The sequence below is a fragment of the Python bivittatus genome, unplaced genomic scaffold (assembly GCF_059951505.1).
Source record: "Python bivittatus isolate LINGU-HERP-01145 unplaced genomic scaffold, Pbiv_v1 ctg000340_np1212, whole genome shotgun sequence".
In the NCBI taxonomy this organism is placed as follows: domain Eukaryota; kingdom Metazoa; phylum Chordata; class Lepidosauria; order Squamata; family Pythonidae; genus Python; species Python bivittatus.
This window is the reverse complement of record NW_028277056.1, coordinates 12003964-12023762: the sequence shown is the minus strand read 5'-3', so window position 1 is coordinate 12023762 and position 19799 is coordinate 12003964. Positions and strand designations below refer to the sequence as shown.

The following is a 19799-nucleotide window of genomic DNA, read 5'->3' as shown; positions in this document are numbered from 1 at the left end:
GGAATTTTTTTAACTTCCTAGTCTAGCCCACACCCGTGGCCTTTCCTGCTGATTTCTAATCTAAATGCTAACACTCTCTAATTCTCCTTATCTTCTGGAGTTAAGCCACAGTCAGTTGGATGCTGCTACCTGCTATAGACCAGTAGCTATAATGTTACCTTATCTATATTCTGATGTTACTTATCTATTTAAAAAAAAAGCCTCAGAGCTTGAAAATCTGCAAAATAGTTTGAAATTTCAAGCCATTTCACTTAAGTAATAAAACACAATCCATTGGTTTCCAAGGAAGGCCTGGATACCTATCTGAAAGGGATTAAGATATCTCAGCATCAGGAGATGGTTATTTATGAGATGCTTATGAGATTTATTCAACTTACATTCTTTCTTAATAAAAGGCCTGTCATTTTGTTGTGTTTCCCCCCCCTACTCTCAGTACAGCTATGCTTTGCATGGAATCCCATCAAGAAATTATTGATGATTGCCTCATCTTTGAACTGCTCTTATAAGAAGGTTCCTGTGGGCTGATCTTTCTCTGTGCCCTCACCCACGCTCGGTTGCCCCTTTTGCTTTAATTTATAACCTCTCTAGCCATTAATATATCACTTGACTGTCCAAAAGGATTGATTGATGGCAATTTCTGTTACCAGGAACATCAACCATTGTTGGTGTCAAATGCTTTAACAACTGCGGAAGTACTCAGTGACATTAACTTGGGGAAAGGTTAATGTTGCTCTTGAGAAAATAACAGCTCAGGAACAGAGCTACCCATTCAGTCCTCTGAAAGAAATATACTGGAGGAGGGAGGATAAAATATTTCTCCTTGTCAGCTTGGGGTGTCGGCAAAACTCAAGTGGTATGTGTAATTTTGGAGAGGAGTTGTTATGGCAAGTCATTGCAATTGAAAAATAAACAATATGAGTCATGAAGAATAAAGTGACACAGAATGGGTGAGTTGGAGAATTATATTTACCTCTCCAAATATATCTTTTAAAAAAAAAAATGTTTGGTGTAGAACACCACAGCTGTATGTAAATATATTGGCTGAAATTATCAGGTTCATTTCATGCTGTTCCATAGAGAAGGAATTCCTTTGTCCTAAAAATGAACAAGGACAATGGCTGGGTTTTTTTTTCATACCATGAATAACTTATTCATGCTTGCCTTCCATTGAGTGGAGGGCTAGTTATGGTACAAATATATTAAATCAAGGTTGCCTTTCTCTTTTTGATGAGAATACTCCTCCAAGTTGGGCTCCGATCTACCATGACCATTTGAAGAACATCTTTGATTCTCTCCTAGGGATTCAGATTCTTAGCACAAGGAGTCTAAGTCTATAGGTCTACCAACTTTTTGATTCCTACGCACTCACACATCTGTACTCCACTATAGGCTGTTGGTGAGGAAGATGAGGGAGTGTATGCAGGGAATACCACCCAAGAATGCCCTTCTGCAAGGCTCTTAACCTAAGTCCTTTTAAAATATATTTGTTAGTTTTGTAAGTTTTCAGATCTTTCCTAAAACATCTTTCTTGCTTGCAATTTCTTCAAAGCCCCAAAAAACTCAAGCCTTGCATGGTTGTGATGTCTGTGAAATTTTACTCAAATTCAGAGCACGTAAGATTGGTACCTTTACTGTTCAAACTTTACCAGGATTTTGGTATCATGACTTAGTTTTAATTTCTAAGTGCCAAACATTTCTACAATTTAATTTTTTTGTCTTTTTCTTTGTGGGCATGTCAGTGTGCATGCATGTCAATTGCCATGTCTTTTTTTTTAAAAGATTGTGCATACATCACACTGCAATTACATTGCAGTTACATTGTATACCACAATTTGGTAGGCTACCTGTGGATATTCAAAATTTAGACTGACATCTCCCATGATCCTCAGCCAGCATCGTTTATGGTTAAGGAATCATGGAAATTCTCCAATTTATTCGAGCTTATATGCAGCTCCATTCAGAAAGAATCTCTGAGTGGTGCACATTCCTCATTACAGAAATCAGGTTAAAATACAAACTAGAACCCCAAGTAATAAAACCAATGAACATAATAGCAGTTATAATCATAATCATTGACAATAAAATGCTCATCATAGTCTTAATCCTCTGCAGTCATTTGGTGGAAGCTAATCCTATTGTCTACGTCATTCCTTGACGATGCTCCCTGAGTTTATTAACACCTAATAAACATCCATCTCTTGGAAGTATCATACAGGAAGTTTATTTTTTTGCTTGCTTGCTTGCTTGCTTGCTTGCTTGCTTGCTTATTTATTTATTTATATGTTTACTCTGTTTTTACTCTGTAGTGAGATGGGCGGTCACAAATTTGAAATATAAATAATTTTTAAAAATTCCCAGAGCCTCCCCCCACCCCAGAAAACCAGGTCTAAATTGCCTTCTGAAATAATAGCAAGGATGCCCCCCACCTTTCATCTCTGGGGATATCCTGTTTCAGAAGAGGGGAATGCCACAGGGAAAGGTTTTTATACAACAAACTAACATTTGTCCAGATGGAGTCCTTCTATTTTGTTGAGAAAGGGTTAATTCAAAATGAAAAGTTTTCTCCAATGTAGAATTATGCATCCTGAGTGGCAATTTCTGTCCAACCATACAAAAATTACATTTTTAATTGACGTTGGATGACCCTAAAGTGATGCCTCTGTTGTTCATTGAAGAAATGTGGTTTATCCTCTAAGCATCTTGTGGGGTGGGGGGTATTTATGTATAAGAACAATAAGTATTAAAATATTTGAAGCATAGATTTATTTATTGAGAAATGACACCAAATTCATCTTGGTGATCAAGTAGGGATTTGAACCTGGGTCTCCCTGTTCAAAGTCCACATACATACTGTATATGCAAATATAGGATTCATATGCACTTCTGCACACACATTAATACTCCTCACTGTATTCTTCCTGAACACCATACCCTTGAGTAATAGCAGCAACAACAACAGATGGAGGAAGGCTGGGTCAATGGTCAATGGACAATGAAAGGGTGAATGAGGTTGGATCCTAGTTTGGGGTGGCCAAATAGAGGAGGAAGGATTGCAGAATACTGGAAGAAAGAGCAGTGAGAGGATGTGGACACAGAAGAGGAAGAAGGTTGAAGGTGTGGTGGCAAGTCTTGACTGCTCCAGCTTCTTGAAAGACCAGCAAGCCATTCAGATGTTTTAGCTGTTTTTTTTAGCTGTTTAGTGGAACAGGGTGTTCAGAATCTAAAAACTAGATTTGTCTGGGAGGATCTAGACACATGATAACTTTAACAGCAGACTTTTTATGAAATGAACTTGCATGTTTTAGATTAATATTTTAATCCATAGTAAGTTTCCTAAACAAAAAGCAGTAAAACAACTTTCCTTAACTATTTGATAAGTTTGGGACTATAGCTCCCAGATTTCCCAGCCCATGGTGCCAAGAACTTTAGGAATTATAGTTCCATCACAGCTGGAGAGCTACCATGATAGAGAAGGCATTAGTTATTTGCCATCAACAGAAGGAAGATGGAATATTCACTCACCCCAAGCTTTGTAGGCAGCAAAAGACATTCTTTTGGAAGATAATTTCTCAGTACTGTGTATTATGTTTTTGTTATCCTTTTTAGATAAATGGGTCTGCATACATTTTTGGTCATTTTCAGTCATTACATTTCAGGAACTTCAGAATCACCTAAGTAAATCCCTGTTTTTATAATCAGCATAAATTTCAGGTATATTAATTCAACATAATTAATGAATAAACCAGCTTGATTGCAATTGCTTGAGAATAATTGAAGGAAGTCTATTATAGCCCCAAACTGATGTTTAATGATTCCACCCACCATATCCACGTAACTTACATTGAAATAAATGCTTCTCAGTTGCTACAGCTTTCCATATATTCATTAACTAGGTTTTTGCCATACAACACAAACATATTTCAGACTCAGCGTTTTATAAAATGACTTGGATTTCATGTCTAATTAAAGAAAGTTAGGATGACTTCTTAATTGGATGTATTTATGTTTCTGGTATGGGCATCTGTATTTTTGAAATTGCTAGGAAGATCTGGCAGCACCCTTCACTAACCTGAAGAGATGTTCCACAGAAGAAAGCCATTACCGTTCTCCATCATAGAATAAAGGATATGGAATATTGATCTTACATATTGGGAAGACAGAGATAGGAAGCTATTTTTCCCCTAGTGTCCTAACATAACAGTTCCACAGTGGGACTTCTTAATCATAGAGATGGTGGGATCTCTTTTGTTGGAATTTGTTCATATGGACAGCCACCTGTCTGGGATGTTTTAATGTGGGTTCCTGCACCAAACAGTTGGACACAATAACCCCTCCCAACTCTGTGATTCAATAAAACTGGTTGCCTCAAAATAGGGATGTGATGATTAGGATTTATTTTTGATGCAGCCAAATGCACATGTGCATATGCCCCTCCAATTCCACATGATTCTGAGCAGTTTACACTCCAATATCTAGATTAAAAACATAATTAACATAATGTGAAATAATGTAGCACTCAAACAACTATCAGTGCAGATGCTCTTCTCCAGCAGGGGCCAAAATTCATCTTTCTTCTGAAGGCCATCTGGAAAAGCCAGGGCTGCTCCAATTTCCAGAGGTATGCTATTCCAGAGAATGGCGAAAAACAAAACATTGGTGAGATTCTGTGTTTGTCTCCTCCTTTTTTTAGGATTGTAATTTATCCCTAAACATTGTGATAAGTAGGATGTTCAAATAAATACATATATTTGGGGTGTTTATCACCATCCTTTGTGTCTGTATTGGAAAGTTTCAGTAATTCTATGCTTTAGAGCTTTATGCATCTGGACTGGGACTGTTTTTTTTCCTTAGAATAAACATGGCAGGACGTCCTCCACCACCACCCACGGGCCACTTAGACTGTCTATAAGCTATAAGGCAAGTTCTCCATGATCTTGTCCTCCCACCTCCATGGCAGATGAACCTACAAAACCCAAGCCACAGTATGCTTGGAACAGAGAATAAGATATATTTCATTAATGATGAATAGATTATAGAAAGTCTCCTAAATTTCCTGATATGTCATCAAAACTCCCTACTTCTCCAAGCTTTTTCATCTATATTTTAGTTAAGAATCTCCATTTTTGCTTTGCGTTTTATATTAAGTGTTTTTTTTCCCCAGTTTTGGGAGGTAGAAAGTGACCCTGGGAGATTTTGCTCAGCTTCTGAAAATTCCAGTTACTTCCCTCCAAATTTCAAGGCCTGATGAGGGTATGTGAAGAGCTCTTAAACTGGGCAACCCTTCTATACGCTTAGAAGAATGCAAGAGGCCGGTACTCAGAATCCAGCTGCCCATTGAGAATAGAGCATGCTTAATAAGTGATAGATGCTGTAGTTGAAAAAAAAATGAATTAAACTGAAATGGGAGAGAAGAAATGGAATGTGATTTATTAGAAGAAGGCATAGCTGTTTGTATGGCTAGGATCTGAGCTATCTGTACTGTAGGACCTTCCATTTTAATAACTACTTTAGATTATATTTAATTTGCAAAGTTGTATGAGATAGAGATGCAGGGTGGTAAAAATATATTCTAATGCTTAGATAAGACACAAGATGAGGAAAGAGCCTCGGTATGATTTTTGGCCTGTCTAATTGGGGAAGAGATTGCATATCATGCAGATCTCATGTCTGCCTGGATACAACATTGTATTGAAGAGTTTCCTATTCATTCCATCCTCTCCAATCCACAATGTTTTCTTCAGAGAGAAGCTGTTTTCTTTCATATCTGTGACTGGACACTATTCACTTGAATGAAAGAAAATCAGAATGCCTTTTAACCAGTGTTGTCTAAAGCCTGATCCACAGTGTGTCAAGTTGCAGTAAGGTCATCAAACAGAATGACAGGCATTAAAAAAAGAAGGAAAGGTAACTTGTGCTCCGTAATGCTTTGATTTCTTTTCTTAGTAGGATTAGTTCTAGAACATCATTGTTCAGCCTCTGGAGTTATGGAACTACAACTTCCAAGTCAACATAATGAAGAGATCCAGGAAGATTGCATTCAATGATTTGACTTGATTTGATTATTTGATTTGATTTGATTTGATTTGATTTATTAAATTTGTATGACGCCCATCTCCCCCAACGGGTGACATAGGTTTTTGCCTTTGGATGCCTTGCATATTCCTCTGCTGCTCAAGTTTTTGCATGGTCCCACTTTCCTTTGGAGAGATTAATTTGTTTTTAGCTGTTGAAGGGAGAGGTTTGTTCACCTCTAAAAACCAAAGTAGCGCTTTTCTTTCAGACCCTCAAACACCTCCAGCCTGGTGCCACAACTCATTCAAAGATGCCTACTTCTCTTCATACAGACACCACATTTCCTAAGTAATAACAAACCTTCCCTTCTGAACTCTTATTTTTTTCAGGTGCCATAGCGATATCAATCCCCCGTCTGGATATCGTGATCTCGCTGGTCGGAGCTGTAAGCAGCAGCACTTTGGCTTTGATCATGCCACCACTGATTGAAATTCTCACCTTTTACAAGGAGAAACTAAGCGCATGGGTGATACTCAAAGACGTTTCTATAGCCTCCCTTGGTGTGATCGGTTTCATAGCTGGCACATATGTAAGTGTTAAAGAGATCATCTGTCCCACAACCTTGCTTTCTGGTAATGCTACGGATGGGTCATCAAGCTGTTTCAACACTTCACACTTGGCCAGGGGTGCCAATTAATGTCAGAAGATTGGGGGCCTCTTGAACTTCAAAATATGGATGTGTTTGCAAACCAAAGAGGATTGACAGATTCCAAATGGAAAGGTTTTGAGAGAGGGGTTCCCCCCCCCATCTGAATCTGTTCCTGTGGTAGATGCAACGTATTCAAGATCTCTCTTCCTTTCCATTCAAGCATCCATCATGGATTGCGATGTATTTATTTGCAAATGGGACCAGAAATCAAAAACACTTCTTGATATCATGTTTGGACATCTCACATTGAGAGAATAATTTATGCCAACTTCTCTATTTAAAGTTTAGTGAGCCTTTTGAGATCTTCTTCACATAACTTCAGAGATTAACAAGTTTTATGCAAAAATATGCATATTGTCTGTGTGTGTATGTGTAAATCCTATTTTACGTTTTATGGAACACAAATCAAACGGTTCCAGGTGGGTTATACTCCCCAGGTGGCCAAGGACTTGAGGCAGTTCCATCGCTGCACTTTTTCCTCCATGAGATTAGCGCTGATGTCGCTGAATTAACAGCCTCTATGGCAGGATCTCAGGAGAGCAAGATAAACTGATTATGTTAGTAATTTCTCCTAATGTCTGCAAAGAAATATGTCTTGAGACTTAGGTCTTAGTCATGCAAATTCTTTACATGCTATAAAGGGACAAAAGTGATGCAATCTTGACATGATGCAATTTTGGAGAGGCAATACCTTGCTTAGCACTTTGTAGCAGAGGCAAGCCACAATTATGGATTGTCACAGACAGTTCCCCCCAGCGTGCATAAGAGTAATATTATAGTTCTACCAAAAGCTGTATTTTTCTATTTATTTCTAACTATATAGAGCACTTTTATATTTGTATGTTAGCACTGTTGGATTGCAAATGAAAATATTTCTGCAGAATTCCACTTTCTATGGAAATCACATGTATATACCCTTTATGCTTTCATCTGTTTTTAACAGAAACAAGTTTTGATAATGTGGAGATGCCTTGAGTGAAACTGGAATAATTAATGGGTTAGATCCAAGTTTATTCATCTTCAGAATAGACCAGTTGAAAGCAATTAGACTTAATTATAGCCATGATTTCCACTTAGAAATTTCAGTGGGTATATTCTAAGCATGACAAAGTTTGGTCCTAACCCATCATTTTGAATTCCATTACAATCCATTGGACCTTACATGTTAAGGGATTCATAACTTGGAGCTGACCTATTCTTCCTAAACCTCTCTCACTGTCTAATTTGCTGAGGACTTGAATAATAAGAAATGTGGGTGTATCTGCTGTTTTGCTTGCTTTAGGCCATAATAGTTTACCTTGAAATTGTCAGAGATTGTCATTGTCTGGGTCCCTTTGTTTCCACGGAGCTTCATAATTCAAAGCAAGCAGAAGAGCAGGTCTTATGATGCGAGGGATACAAAAAAGTAGGAAGTTCTTCTCTGTATTATGCACTTATGTGCTGTTGTGGAGTTTGCATTGCAGACCTTTTTTTACCTTTTGTGTTTTCATTCATCTGTATATCCATGTGTCATACAACATTAACATACAACATACTGTATGTCATACAACTTCACACCTTATCCTGCCTGGGATCTGTATTCCCTCACTAAAGTCTTGAATTCCTTCTTGTACTTCTTTCCCAGATATATTCCACCTTAGCCAGAGGCAGGGAGAAGGGGAGGAAGAAAGTGAATGTATAGCGACATAATTCTTTTCCTAAAAGTTGTGGAAAGGATGTTATATTCTTGGTTTTGATTGCTGACTTGGCGAATCTGTGAATTCAAGGCCTCCAGTTTTTCTTGCCTGCAAAAAACAATGGGAGCTGTGTTCACTCTGCAGCTTTAACAGAATGAGCCAATGACGCTGCAGTTCTTAAAGTAAAGAGCATAACTTTGAATATATTTTTTTCTCCTGATCCAGCATCTGTATTCTTCTTCCTGACTGGTTTGTGAACAATAACTTGAGGTTACTTTTTGCTATGCATCATGATTTTTTGGCAAACAAATTGCACTGCACCGAAAGGGGGAAAATACATATTGTTGTAACAGTGTTGCTCATAGCTGAGAGCTACACCAGATGTGATGAGCTGTGTTAGTGTGTTTTTAAGCTTGACTCTGCTGTAGTCATGTAGAAATAAGGGAGGAGGAAGAGCTCCAATTTGCAAGCAAGATACTTCTGATCAGTATCACTTGTCACCCTCTGAACGTATATTTCAAGTTTGCTGCAAGTGGGTAAATGGTTGGTGTAGAGCCATATTCTGAACCCCAATATCTGACTTGGTCCTTTAACCAGATATCCCTCCTTTCCCACCCATTTGGAGCAGGCATATCTTCCAATTGAGGGTTCTGCAAGGATCACATCTCCATTGGCTCTGAGCTTGAACAATTGTAAAAGAATCATTTAACAAATTGGTCTTGTCAGTAGAACACCAATTCTGATTTCTCTTCCCCTTTTGGTTTTGCCAGTACTCTGGGTCCATTTAGAGGGTTCAGAACTGCCAAATGCACCCAGAAGATCCATTATTTGTCCCTTGACTTGTGCTTGGAATCTTTGCCAGTATTCTGAAGGTTGCTGGGCGGCCCTAATTTGTGACCCACCCAATTGACAAGGCTGACAGAATACTATTTATTATTCTCGTAAAGTCTATTATGTGCCTTTTGTAAGAGAAACAGAAACGGTCTTTTTCTTAAAAGTCAAGAAAAAGTCAATGCCATTGGGTGGCTGTTGGATTCCTGTCCTCTGAAGTATATGTAAATTCATTCAACCTTACTATCAAGTTCAGTTGCTCTTACCTCGCCCTCCTAGCAACTAGCCAGATTTGTTGCTACACTTCTCCTGGGTACAAAATTACTCTCCTTTTCCTTTCCCAACATGTACTCAATTGCTGTAATTGAAGGGACATGAAGCAGTATAAAACCAGATGTTTCACATGTACATCAATTGCACAGTAGATTTTTCAGTGTTTTCCTACCATGTAGGAGCTTTTTACTTCAAGGTGGCTGATCCAGCACATTGGATTATGAGGTGAAGTAGAATGCCTTCACCTCAGTAGCACTACTCAAAGAATTCAAATAGTGTTATGGCACTATGTATTTTTGTGTCTATTTAAAAAAAAAAATTAAGGAAGCAAATTCTCTAGGACAGTGTTTGTCAACCTTGGCAACTTCAAGATGTGTGGACTTCAACTCCCAGAATTACCCAGCCAGCCATGCTGGCTGGGGAATTCTGGGAGTTGAAGTCTACACATCTTGAAGTTGCCAAGGTTGACAAACACTTCTCTAGGACAAAGGCCTAGAGATTTAACATCAGGTTAAAATCTGAGCAGTTGCATTGTAGGAAATAAAGTTCCAGAGGATGCTTGCCAAAGGTCTTAAAAAGGATTGAAAAAGGATAATAATAATGTATCATGTTGGTTTTGGAGATGGATAGGAATGGGATGGGAAGCTCCAATGAAGACAGTTGGAGAAAATGAATGACTACAGAGTTTAAAACAACAATGCCCATCAAACGTGGCAACCAACAGCAAATTAAAAGGAATTCCTGTAGATGTTTTAAGTTTATGAAGCAAAGAATAGAATGCAATTATGTTTATATGCATTATGTGAATTTATCCTCAAGTGGATTATATTGTGGGCGGCTTTAATGCAATGTATACATTGGCTGCATTAAAGAATGGGCCACTTACTCATTACTGACCTCCCTTAGGCACAGGCTCTGTGTGAAAAACCCTGTGTTTGTTCCATGTGTCCAGTTGCCTATGGAGTTTTTAACTTAATAAAAATATTGCAATATAATTACTCTGCATTTTTCTTTCAGAATTCTTCAACACATCATTCTGGGTGGCCTTTCAGAGATGGGGTGGGGTGGGGGGTCTGTTGGCAGCTAGATTCAATAAGCGGATCTAAACCTGACTGCTGGTACCTGACTCCTTTTACCCTCTTCTCATCTGCCTACTTGGAAAATACGTCATGCTACACGTATTATTTAGAGCAGGTGGTTTTCTGCTGTGAAAGTGGCATACATTTGAATAGGAATAAATACCAAGCCCTGTGCTGTTCCCCAAGTGGTTATTTGCTCTTAAAGCTATACAGAACTGAGTGGTGGATGGGCAAATCTGAAAATATATGCAGATGGGATGAACTGCGCTCCTGTTTCAAACGGGTTCTCGTTTTGTGGTGCTGTGACCGTCTAAAATAGTAAATGAACTGGTGTGACTCCCCCAATGAATAAAACTGTCAGACTGTGCTGTATTAGAATACACATTCTTGGATGGTGTCACTCCAGTTATTTTACCATTTTGGTCTGGAGTGGCCAGGATAGGCTGTCTCCTCTTCTTGTTTTTAGAGTTAGCCTTTGGGTGCCTACCTGCAGCCAGAAGTACCTTTTGGAGAGTTTGAGCCTGCAGGACAGCCTTCTCTGCTGGTAGAGCAACCACTTTCCCTTGGGTGAACGTGCCCAGGACACTCTAAGGCAGCATCAGAACCAGTCCTAGAACCTGGCCCTAGATAGAAGACTTGGTGAGGTGCATCAGTTGGCTGGTAGAGATGATGTGGAGCCTTTCCTGGTGCAGAGCAGTTCTGCCCAGGAAGCCTCTGTCTGCAGACCTGGGCAGTAAGAGCAGTTAAGTGGCCAATGGCTGCTGCAAGCACCCCTAGATCCTTTCAGGAGGTTGGTTTTGAATTCTGGGAATGTTGGGCTGGGCATTCATCAAGCTCTTAGTCTCCAAGTGGCATGGACTTTCTCTTTTCTCCTTTCAAGAGGGTCTCTGTAAGAAAGATCCTCCATATATCAATATTTTGCACAAGGGACTATAACCAAGAAGAAAAAAGGCAGGCTTATCATCATAGAGTTGGGAGGGCCCATTCAAGTCACTAAATCCAACCTCCTGCTTATGCAAGAATCCAAGTGAAAGACTCCCCACCAAATGCCTGAATGCATCCAGCAAAGAGGAATGAACCACCTCTCCAGGTGCAAAATGGAGTTCAGCCTTCCCCAATCCAGTGCTACCAGATTCATTAGGACTGCACCTACCAGGGACCAGCTGCTTAGGATTATCTGTGTGTAAACCTATTGTTGCATAATCTCATTTTCCCTCAGTGACGAGATTTGTAACCTTTTGTGTGTGCGTGTGTGTGCGCGTGCGTGTATGTGGGGAGATCTCCAGAAACATGTTGTTTTATAAGGCATTTTAGGAGTTGGGGAGAGGGCTCTTGACTTCTTTTCCAGATATTGTGGTTGTCTTGGGTTGCCATGGGATCCTTCCAAGATCTCGTTTCAACTTCTGAGTCTAGTCTACAGCCTTGGAATTTCCTGATGGCTCCCGTCCAAATGCTACAAAGATCTAATCCTGCTTAGGTTTTTTGAGATTAGGCAAAGTCAGGTGTTGCCACTGAGCTGAGCAAAAGTTAAGTTACTCTTAAGTAAAGACTAGACAACCCTGTGGCCCTTTGGGTCATCTTTTGAGAGAAAGGTAGTGCAGCCTGATGTGACAAGAATGAACATTAAATTTTAGGCTGACCATATTTTTTTTACCCCAATGCTGGACGGTCCTGTGGTCATCTAAGAAGAGTATATACCATAAATAGAAAGATAAGTGTAGTGGCAAATGAACTTCAATAATAAGTCAATATTTACTTGCCTAAACAGATGAACAGAATGACCATAGGCGGGCAAAAAAGCAGTGGGAGTGGGAGTGACTTCCGACCTCCTATCGGCTTCCGCATTGACTTTTCTTGTGGGAAACTGGCAGGGAGCATCAGAGATCATGATCACGTGACCTTGGGGATGCTGCAATGGCCACAATTTTGTGAATAAACTGGCCTGAACATTGTGGAAATTTCAATTCCACAGGAGTAATGGGTCCTGGATTTTTTATGCATTCTTTAAGTTAGTGGATTTTAGGTACCTTGATTCAAAAATTGTTGCGGTATAATGCCGTTTGGGCTAACTTGAGGATACAAACAGACAAACAGATAAATGCAATGAGAGTTTTAGTAGCATATAGATTAACTCCAGGTAATTTCATGGAGACATTTGTGTAGTTTTCTTCACAGCAACATGGAAGTGATTTACCACTGCCTTCTTCAAGGCTGTCATAATTAAAGAACAGAGCCCTGCTCTGACTTAATCATTTCTTGGCACTATTGGAGACTTAATGGACAGGAGAACAGAAGATAGACTGTATTGTGTTTGTTAGTACTGGAAAATTCAAGGAAATCTTAATAACCAAAATTAAGTGCCAGTGATCTGTGATGGTAGACTAGATTATTAACAATGATTGCAGTCCTGATCAAATGATAATTGTTCTTCTATAGAAAACCAAATTAGATAAGTTACTCTGATTCATCCAGCTGAATCATGAAGTGCTGTCATGTTTATGGCAGAATGAAGAATTGCAATGAAAATGGAAATGTTCAGAAGTTCAATACTTGTTCTTTTCTAAACATATTTTGAGTCTGTCTTGCATAATAAGATTTTTGCCTCCCCCATAAGGTATTGTAGTTGCAGATGGGCTCCTTCCTTAATGGAAAATTGAAATAAATTTATGCTGTATCTTATCTTATTTAATTGGAAAGCATACAACATAATTAATGTTTTGAGGGTGGTAAGCAATTAGGTACTTGCAAGCCGTTAGCTAATATGTTGTGGTAATTTCTACATCACAGGTTTTACAGTTAAAAAACAAAACACCGAATGCTCCCAATTTATTGCAGGTTACCTTTCACCTTACTTGAATGGAGAAGTTCAGAGTGGGGCTATCCAAGTTTCAAAAATGATTTGGAAAAAGTTCCAGTTTGTTTAAAACAGATTTTTAAGAAATATAGGCAAATCCATTGAGGGAAAGGTAGGTTGGGTAGAGGTCTGGAGGGAATCAGAGAAATCTTCCCATCATTCTTGAGCAGCTGAGACTTGAGCTTCTATATATGGCTCACCCATAACCCCAGCCTGGGACTAATGCCACAGTTTCATGCTTGTGTCAATCACTTGAGAGCTTCCAATGCGGTGCTACTTCAGGGCTACTGTGGGAAATTAAAATGGTGCTTGATCTCATTCCATGCTCCTGGCTAGAACATAAGCCCAGAAGAGACCATGATGAAGGAAGATGTCCATCCATGCACATTTTGCTTGCCTGTCTTAAGCTTAGGGAGCGTTGAGCTGTTTGTGGACCTGAATATGATATTACGCAGTGCCTGACCAGCAATTTCATACTTGTTCAAGCCACTGAGATAAATGTTGAGGCCCTCAAGGTGATAGTCATGGAGAAAATAAAGTGATAAATAAAAGCAGTTATCAGGTTTGAGAATCTAGTTTTGAAATTCTCAAAAAGAGAGAAATGAGTAATGTAAAGAACAAGTAATACATGAATTAGTATATGGATGTGGTGAAAGCAAGGAGTTTTTCAAGGTTAGAAAAGTGTGGAGAAGTATAGTGAATGGTGTTGGTATAAACTAGATTTAAGAGGAGAGAACATACGTAGCTTAGGGTTGAATTGTGGAGTTCTCTGAGCTTGGTTGTTTGCTTGCAGACATGTCATTACCCAACTAGGTAACATCATCAGTGTCACACTGAATTCTGGGAGTCGAAATCCACACATCTTAAAGTTGCTAAGGTTGAGAAACACTGGCTTAGGGCATCAGTTGGCCTTCATCTGGCACCGGGAATGACTACTGCTTTGTTCCCTCAGTTGTTCCAGTGGAAGGATTTTCAGCCTGTTTGTGTATATTCAGAAGACTTGAAGGAGCCATGCTGAATCTTTAAATCGCTGCAACTGCTGCTTACCTTTGAGGGGTGATCATTTGCTCCTTTACAAAAGGCGTGATCTGTACAAGCCTAACAACCAGTGGCATAAGATTGATTTGCAAGAATGACAAAAATGCCAACTTAGAAGGTAGTCCTAGGATCAACAACTAGGAAACAGGACAGTTGAAAAATGTCAGGGCTGAGGGCCTCTTCTAGATCTAAAAAGCTAAGCAGGGTTGGGTCAGGTTAATACTTGGATGGGAGTATGGGCATCTGCAGGAACTTCTGTTTATGTATGCAGGCATATTATGATGGCTTACATTGCAACACTACTTCCATTGTTCTTGTCCCCTTGGATGCTGCTGGATGGGAGACCAGCTGGAAACACCAGGTCTAGGAAATTGGAAAACATCCTGGAAGAAAGCAAGCTGATTCTTGTTCTGTTGATAAGAAAACAACAAGGTTAACTAGTGGGAATCTTTACTATTTGGACTATAAACTGTATCTTGATTTCATTCATAGCCTTGATAGGCAGTCTATGCAGTATAGGGAACGCTGTCTCCTCTCTCTGTTGCATGCAAGCCCACTTCAGATATTAGCTCCCAGATCCCCTTCATGAAAGGGATGATTAAAACAAGATGTTTTAACTAGAAAGGAATAATAATTTTAACGTAAATCGTAGCGGGAATGAAGTGCCTTGAGAGCAAAGTTCACAGCTTCATGCTGTACATGAAAATTATAGCTGTGTTTGGAATATCTTCTCTCTCCCTCCCCCCAACCTCTCATTTTTGCACTTTGTATGAAAGTCTGTGATTTAAAAAAAACCCACTTTCCCTTCGCAGTTCACTTTCCCTTTTTAAACCTTTTGAAAAGCAATCCATGACCAGCCACCCTAAACTTAAAGAGAGACATGATTAAGCTATTCATAATCTGCCTCTCTAATAAAGAGCTTTCAGCTAGAATGGTCAAGGCTGGTTTTCATTGCTATATCAGCAGGGGTTTGACATTCCCTCCAAGATGGATTGCAGTAATAACACATTTCAGAGCCAGACTGAATTTGGGCTGGATCACAGTTTTCTTTGCACCTGGATCAACCAAAGGTACAAGGTCTTACGTTATGAAGGAAGTGTCTCTGTTTCTTTGAAAACTTTCAGACCGTCAAGGCCAGAACTGAGGGGCTGGGTCACCTGCTTGAAATTTAAATGTTTTTCTCTGACAAAGAACCCTGATAGAACAATTTCTAGTATTGGTCTCAGTGGGAGGAGTATTACTATACCATTACTACTACTAATAAACTCTTCTGCATCATCGCAATGAATGTGCATTGCCTAATAATCTTGATCAATCATAACAAGCTAAGCAGGTCTGAGCCTGGTTAGTATTTGGATGGGAGGCTTCCAAGAAATGTCAGAGCTCCAGCTAGACTGGGAAGTCAAAAACACCACCTGAAAGAAGGCAATGGCAAACCATTTCTTGTACCTTTGTGAATTGAGTTTGACTCAAGGAACACTTTGCTACAATTTGCTTGGTTCCATCTTTTTCAGCCATCTTTTTTGGCTGCTGAAAGGGATCCCATTTCCCAAAGTCAACAGTCGGTCAGGGTCAGAATCATCAATAGTGTTAATGTTTCGGAAGCTTTTAAAGACAGAATTGTTCCTGAGAGCCTGCTTCTGATTTTATTGTGACACCTTTACTTTTGGTTTTTATGGTTCGTAGTTTTACATTTTGTGTGTGTGCGCCTGCGCGTGCATATGTGTGTGTGGTTTACTGTTTTTATGGTGGTTATGCCCTGGATTGTTTTATTATTTTTATCATCTAGGTAAGATACTGAGAGTCTCTAGATTGCAGCTGGGTAGAGATGTAGAAAATACAGACACAGACACGGACTGTGGTAGGTATATAGGTAGTCCTCGGGTTATGATGGCAATCGGGACTGGAATTTCCGTCACTAAGCAAAGTGGTTGTAACGTGTGATGTCATGTAACCACGTTGCTTAGTGACAGCGATTCCGCAGTCCCTGTTGCTGTTGTTAAGAGAGGACCTCATGTGACCATGACTTCCTGCTGGCTTCCCCATTGACTTTGCTTGTGGGAAGCCAGCAGGAAACATTGGACATTGCAATCACATGACCACGGGGATGCTGCGATGGCTGGAATTCTGAGGACCCATCATAAGCCCCCCTCATTCAGCCCATTGTAACTTTGAACAGTCACTGAACGAATGGTTGTAACCCAAGGATAGTTAAAGCATAGACCAGTCCATTTGATGACTTTATAATGACTGCCTTTGTAGGGACTACTTTGCTATGTCTCATTTTCCTTTTCTATTTCCAGATATCTTGCAACATCACCCACATGTACGATAGAATCCATGAAACACAATAAAAACAAAATTAAAATGAGGAGGAGGAACAGTATTTTCCCTCCACCCAGTTTGACTAGCCCAGAGTAGAGAGAGCTGAGACAAATATCATACTCACCCAAGAGCAAACCTCTCTCCCTTCCTATTGTATTCTCAAAAAATAACATGTTTCCTTTTGAAAAGTAAAATGCTTAGATTGATGCTCTCCGCCTATTAATACTGAGACAAATTGCCATCTGCTTGCAAAGGCTCTTGTGGATAATAACAGTTTAATGTTCATACAAGCTCCATGGGGTCCTGGTTGCAGACTGATTTCTAAAATTGTTTCCTACGTTGATATTGTGTCAAAATTTAACGAAATGATTCGGGGAAATCTCTAGAAGCAGCATAAAGAGCTGGCCTTTCGCCCAGCAAGAGTGCAAAGCTGGGGATTTAAAAGGTCAGACAGCCAATCTTACTGTTCAGTTAGTTCATCATATCCATTAAGAGCCAATGAATTTGCTGCTAAGTTTTATTTGTTTGCAGCAGCTGTGTCAGAACTTTCAAAGATACCTACTTACAGTAGCGACTGCATAGGGGGTCAAAAAAGTCATGATGGCCATCACAACTGTGGGATCATGTCGCCTCTGCTCTTTATTTTGGTTCTCAAAGTTCTTAATAGAGACATGAGAAGGGATGAACAAATAAAGGGCTTAAAGATTAAACCAGAGGTTTTTAAATTGAGGGCTTTTGCTGATGATTTAGTTTTGATACTACAAGATCCTCTGGTATCTGCCGAGCACTTGATGAAGAAACTGAAGGAATTTGGCTCACTGGCGGGTTTTAAAATAAATAAACCAAAAACAAAAATGTTAATTAAAAACATGACCGTGCCTGATCAAGATTTGCTGATGAGCAAGATGGGTTTCAGGACTGAAAAAAAGGTGAGATATTTAGGGGTGATTCTATCCACTAAAAATAGTGTGTTGTTCCAGAATAACTGGAAAAATTTGGAATGAAGTGAAAAAAGATTTGGTAAGATGGGAAAAATTACATTTGTCTCTCATGGGGAGAATTTCAGTGATTAAAACGAACGTTTTGCCTAGGATGTTGTTTCTTTTTCAGACTATACCGATTTTGACTACAGATTTACCATTTAAACAGTGGCAGAGAGATATACCTAAGTTCATTTGGCAAGGCAAAAAACTGAGAATTAAATATAAATTGTTACAAGATGCCAAGGAACGAGGAGGTTTGGGTTTGCTTAATTTAAAACTGTATTTTGATGCTTGTTATTTGCTTTGGATGAAGGAGTGGATAACCTTGGAGTATAAAGAACTATTACTACTTGAAGGTCATGAATTAAGATTCGGGTGGCATGCCTGCTTGTGGTATGATGAAGTTAAAGTTAATAAGGATTTTAAGAACCATTATATTAGGAATGCCTTACTGCAGATCTGGAATAAATATAAGGTAAGACTGTCTCCTAATGTACCTTTGTGGTTGTCACCTCAGGAAGCATTTACTAGAAGAGAAAATGTGGGAGAAATGAAGTGGTTAAAATATAAAGATTTATTAAATTTTGAGGAGAGTGAACCAAGTTTTAAAACAAGAGAACAGTTCGAATTAGAAGATTTTACATGTCGCTGGTTTACTCATATGCAATTGTTTGAATTACAGATTTGTTAATGAAATATCTTATTTTGAGACTCAACTCTGTATAAATCATGAGCATGCTATTGCTAAAATGTATAAGATGTTGTTACAGCTGAACTTAGAAGAAGAAGTCAAGGATTGCATGATTAAATGGGCTAAAAATTTCGGATACAAGATCATGTTGGAACAATGGGAAAATATGTGGAACAAAGGTTTGAAATTTACGTTGAATTATAACTTAAAAGAGAATTTTTATAAAATGATGTACTGCTGGTATTTAACTCCTGATAAGTTATCAAAAATGTATACTGGTAGAACAAATGTTTGTTGGAAATGATCACAGGGTGAAGGAAACTTTTATCATCTTTGGTGGACTTGTGAAAAGGCTAAAAAATTTTGGGACCAGATATGCATTGCTATTCAAAAGATTCTTAAAGTGAATATTAAAAAAAACCAGAATAGTTCGTACTGGGTTTGATGAGAAAGGATTGGAGAAACAATATGGATCTTTGCTTCTAGATATGATCACAGCTGCAAGACTGTTATATGTGCAAAGATGGAAAGACTCACAAATACCTACTGTGGAAGAGTGGATGATTAAACTAATGGATTTGGCTCAAATGGCGAAGCTAACAGCCTTAATAAGAGATAATACTGTTTCTAAATTTGTCTCCTCATGGCAACCCTTCCTAGATTACGTGCTTGGGTCGGGAAAAAATGAAGCTTTGATTGTGGGATTTAATGATTAGATGGTTTGTGTTGGTAGAAATAATGTGAATTAGGATTAAATAGTGGTAAGAGATTAACTTTTTTAAAATTTATACTTATATCTGTATTGGAGATAGTCAGAAGTCACTTTCTGTTTTATCTTTCTACTTGATCTCACTCTTTTAGTTTTTGTCTTTTTCTTTTAGTTCTATCTTCCCTCTTTTCTATACTTTCTGATCTGTATTTTAATTGTACTTTTTATATCTCTTAATAAAAGTTTTGACCATGAACAACTGTGTGATCAAACCCCCTCCCCTGTTTTATGGGTGTCACATCTGTAAAGTGCATAGAAAGGGGCGGGGCTTTGACCACCCAATTACAGTTGTCATCTTGACTTTTTCGATCCTTCCTTCCCTGCAGGCAGTTCTGCACTGCATCACCCCAAAATGCATGCAAAAAGACATATACTCGTGTAACATTTGCATATTCTAACTGGAATGGATATTTACCAAATATATTTCCCTCCCATCTTTTTTAATGAATATGTTTTTAAAAATATTGTTTCTACTGACTGTTTCAATTATGAGATTTTAATTGTTTTTACTGCAAGCCACTTCAGGATGTGATTGTATGGGAAGGCACATATAAACATA

General features: G+C 38.9%; 1 protein-coding gene across 3 annotated transcripts in view; it reads left to right on the top strand.

Moving 5' to 3' along the window:
- SLC36A4 (solute carrier family 36 member 4) overlaps positions 1-9893 on the top strand; it is a 60760-nt gene extending 50867 nt beyond the window's left edge. For all 3 annotated transcript variants that reach the window (XM_088140566.1, XM_088140567.1, XM_088140565.1), the window contains one exon: positions 6402-9893. In XM_088140566.1, the coding sequence (XP_087996692.1) occupies positions 6402-6709 (308 nt within the window). In that variant the 3' untranslated portion in view covers positions 6710-9893. The remainder of the gene's footprint in view (positions 1-6401) is intronic.
- Positions 9894-19799: the final 9906 nt, after the last annotated feature.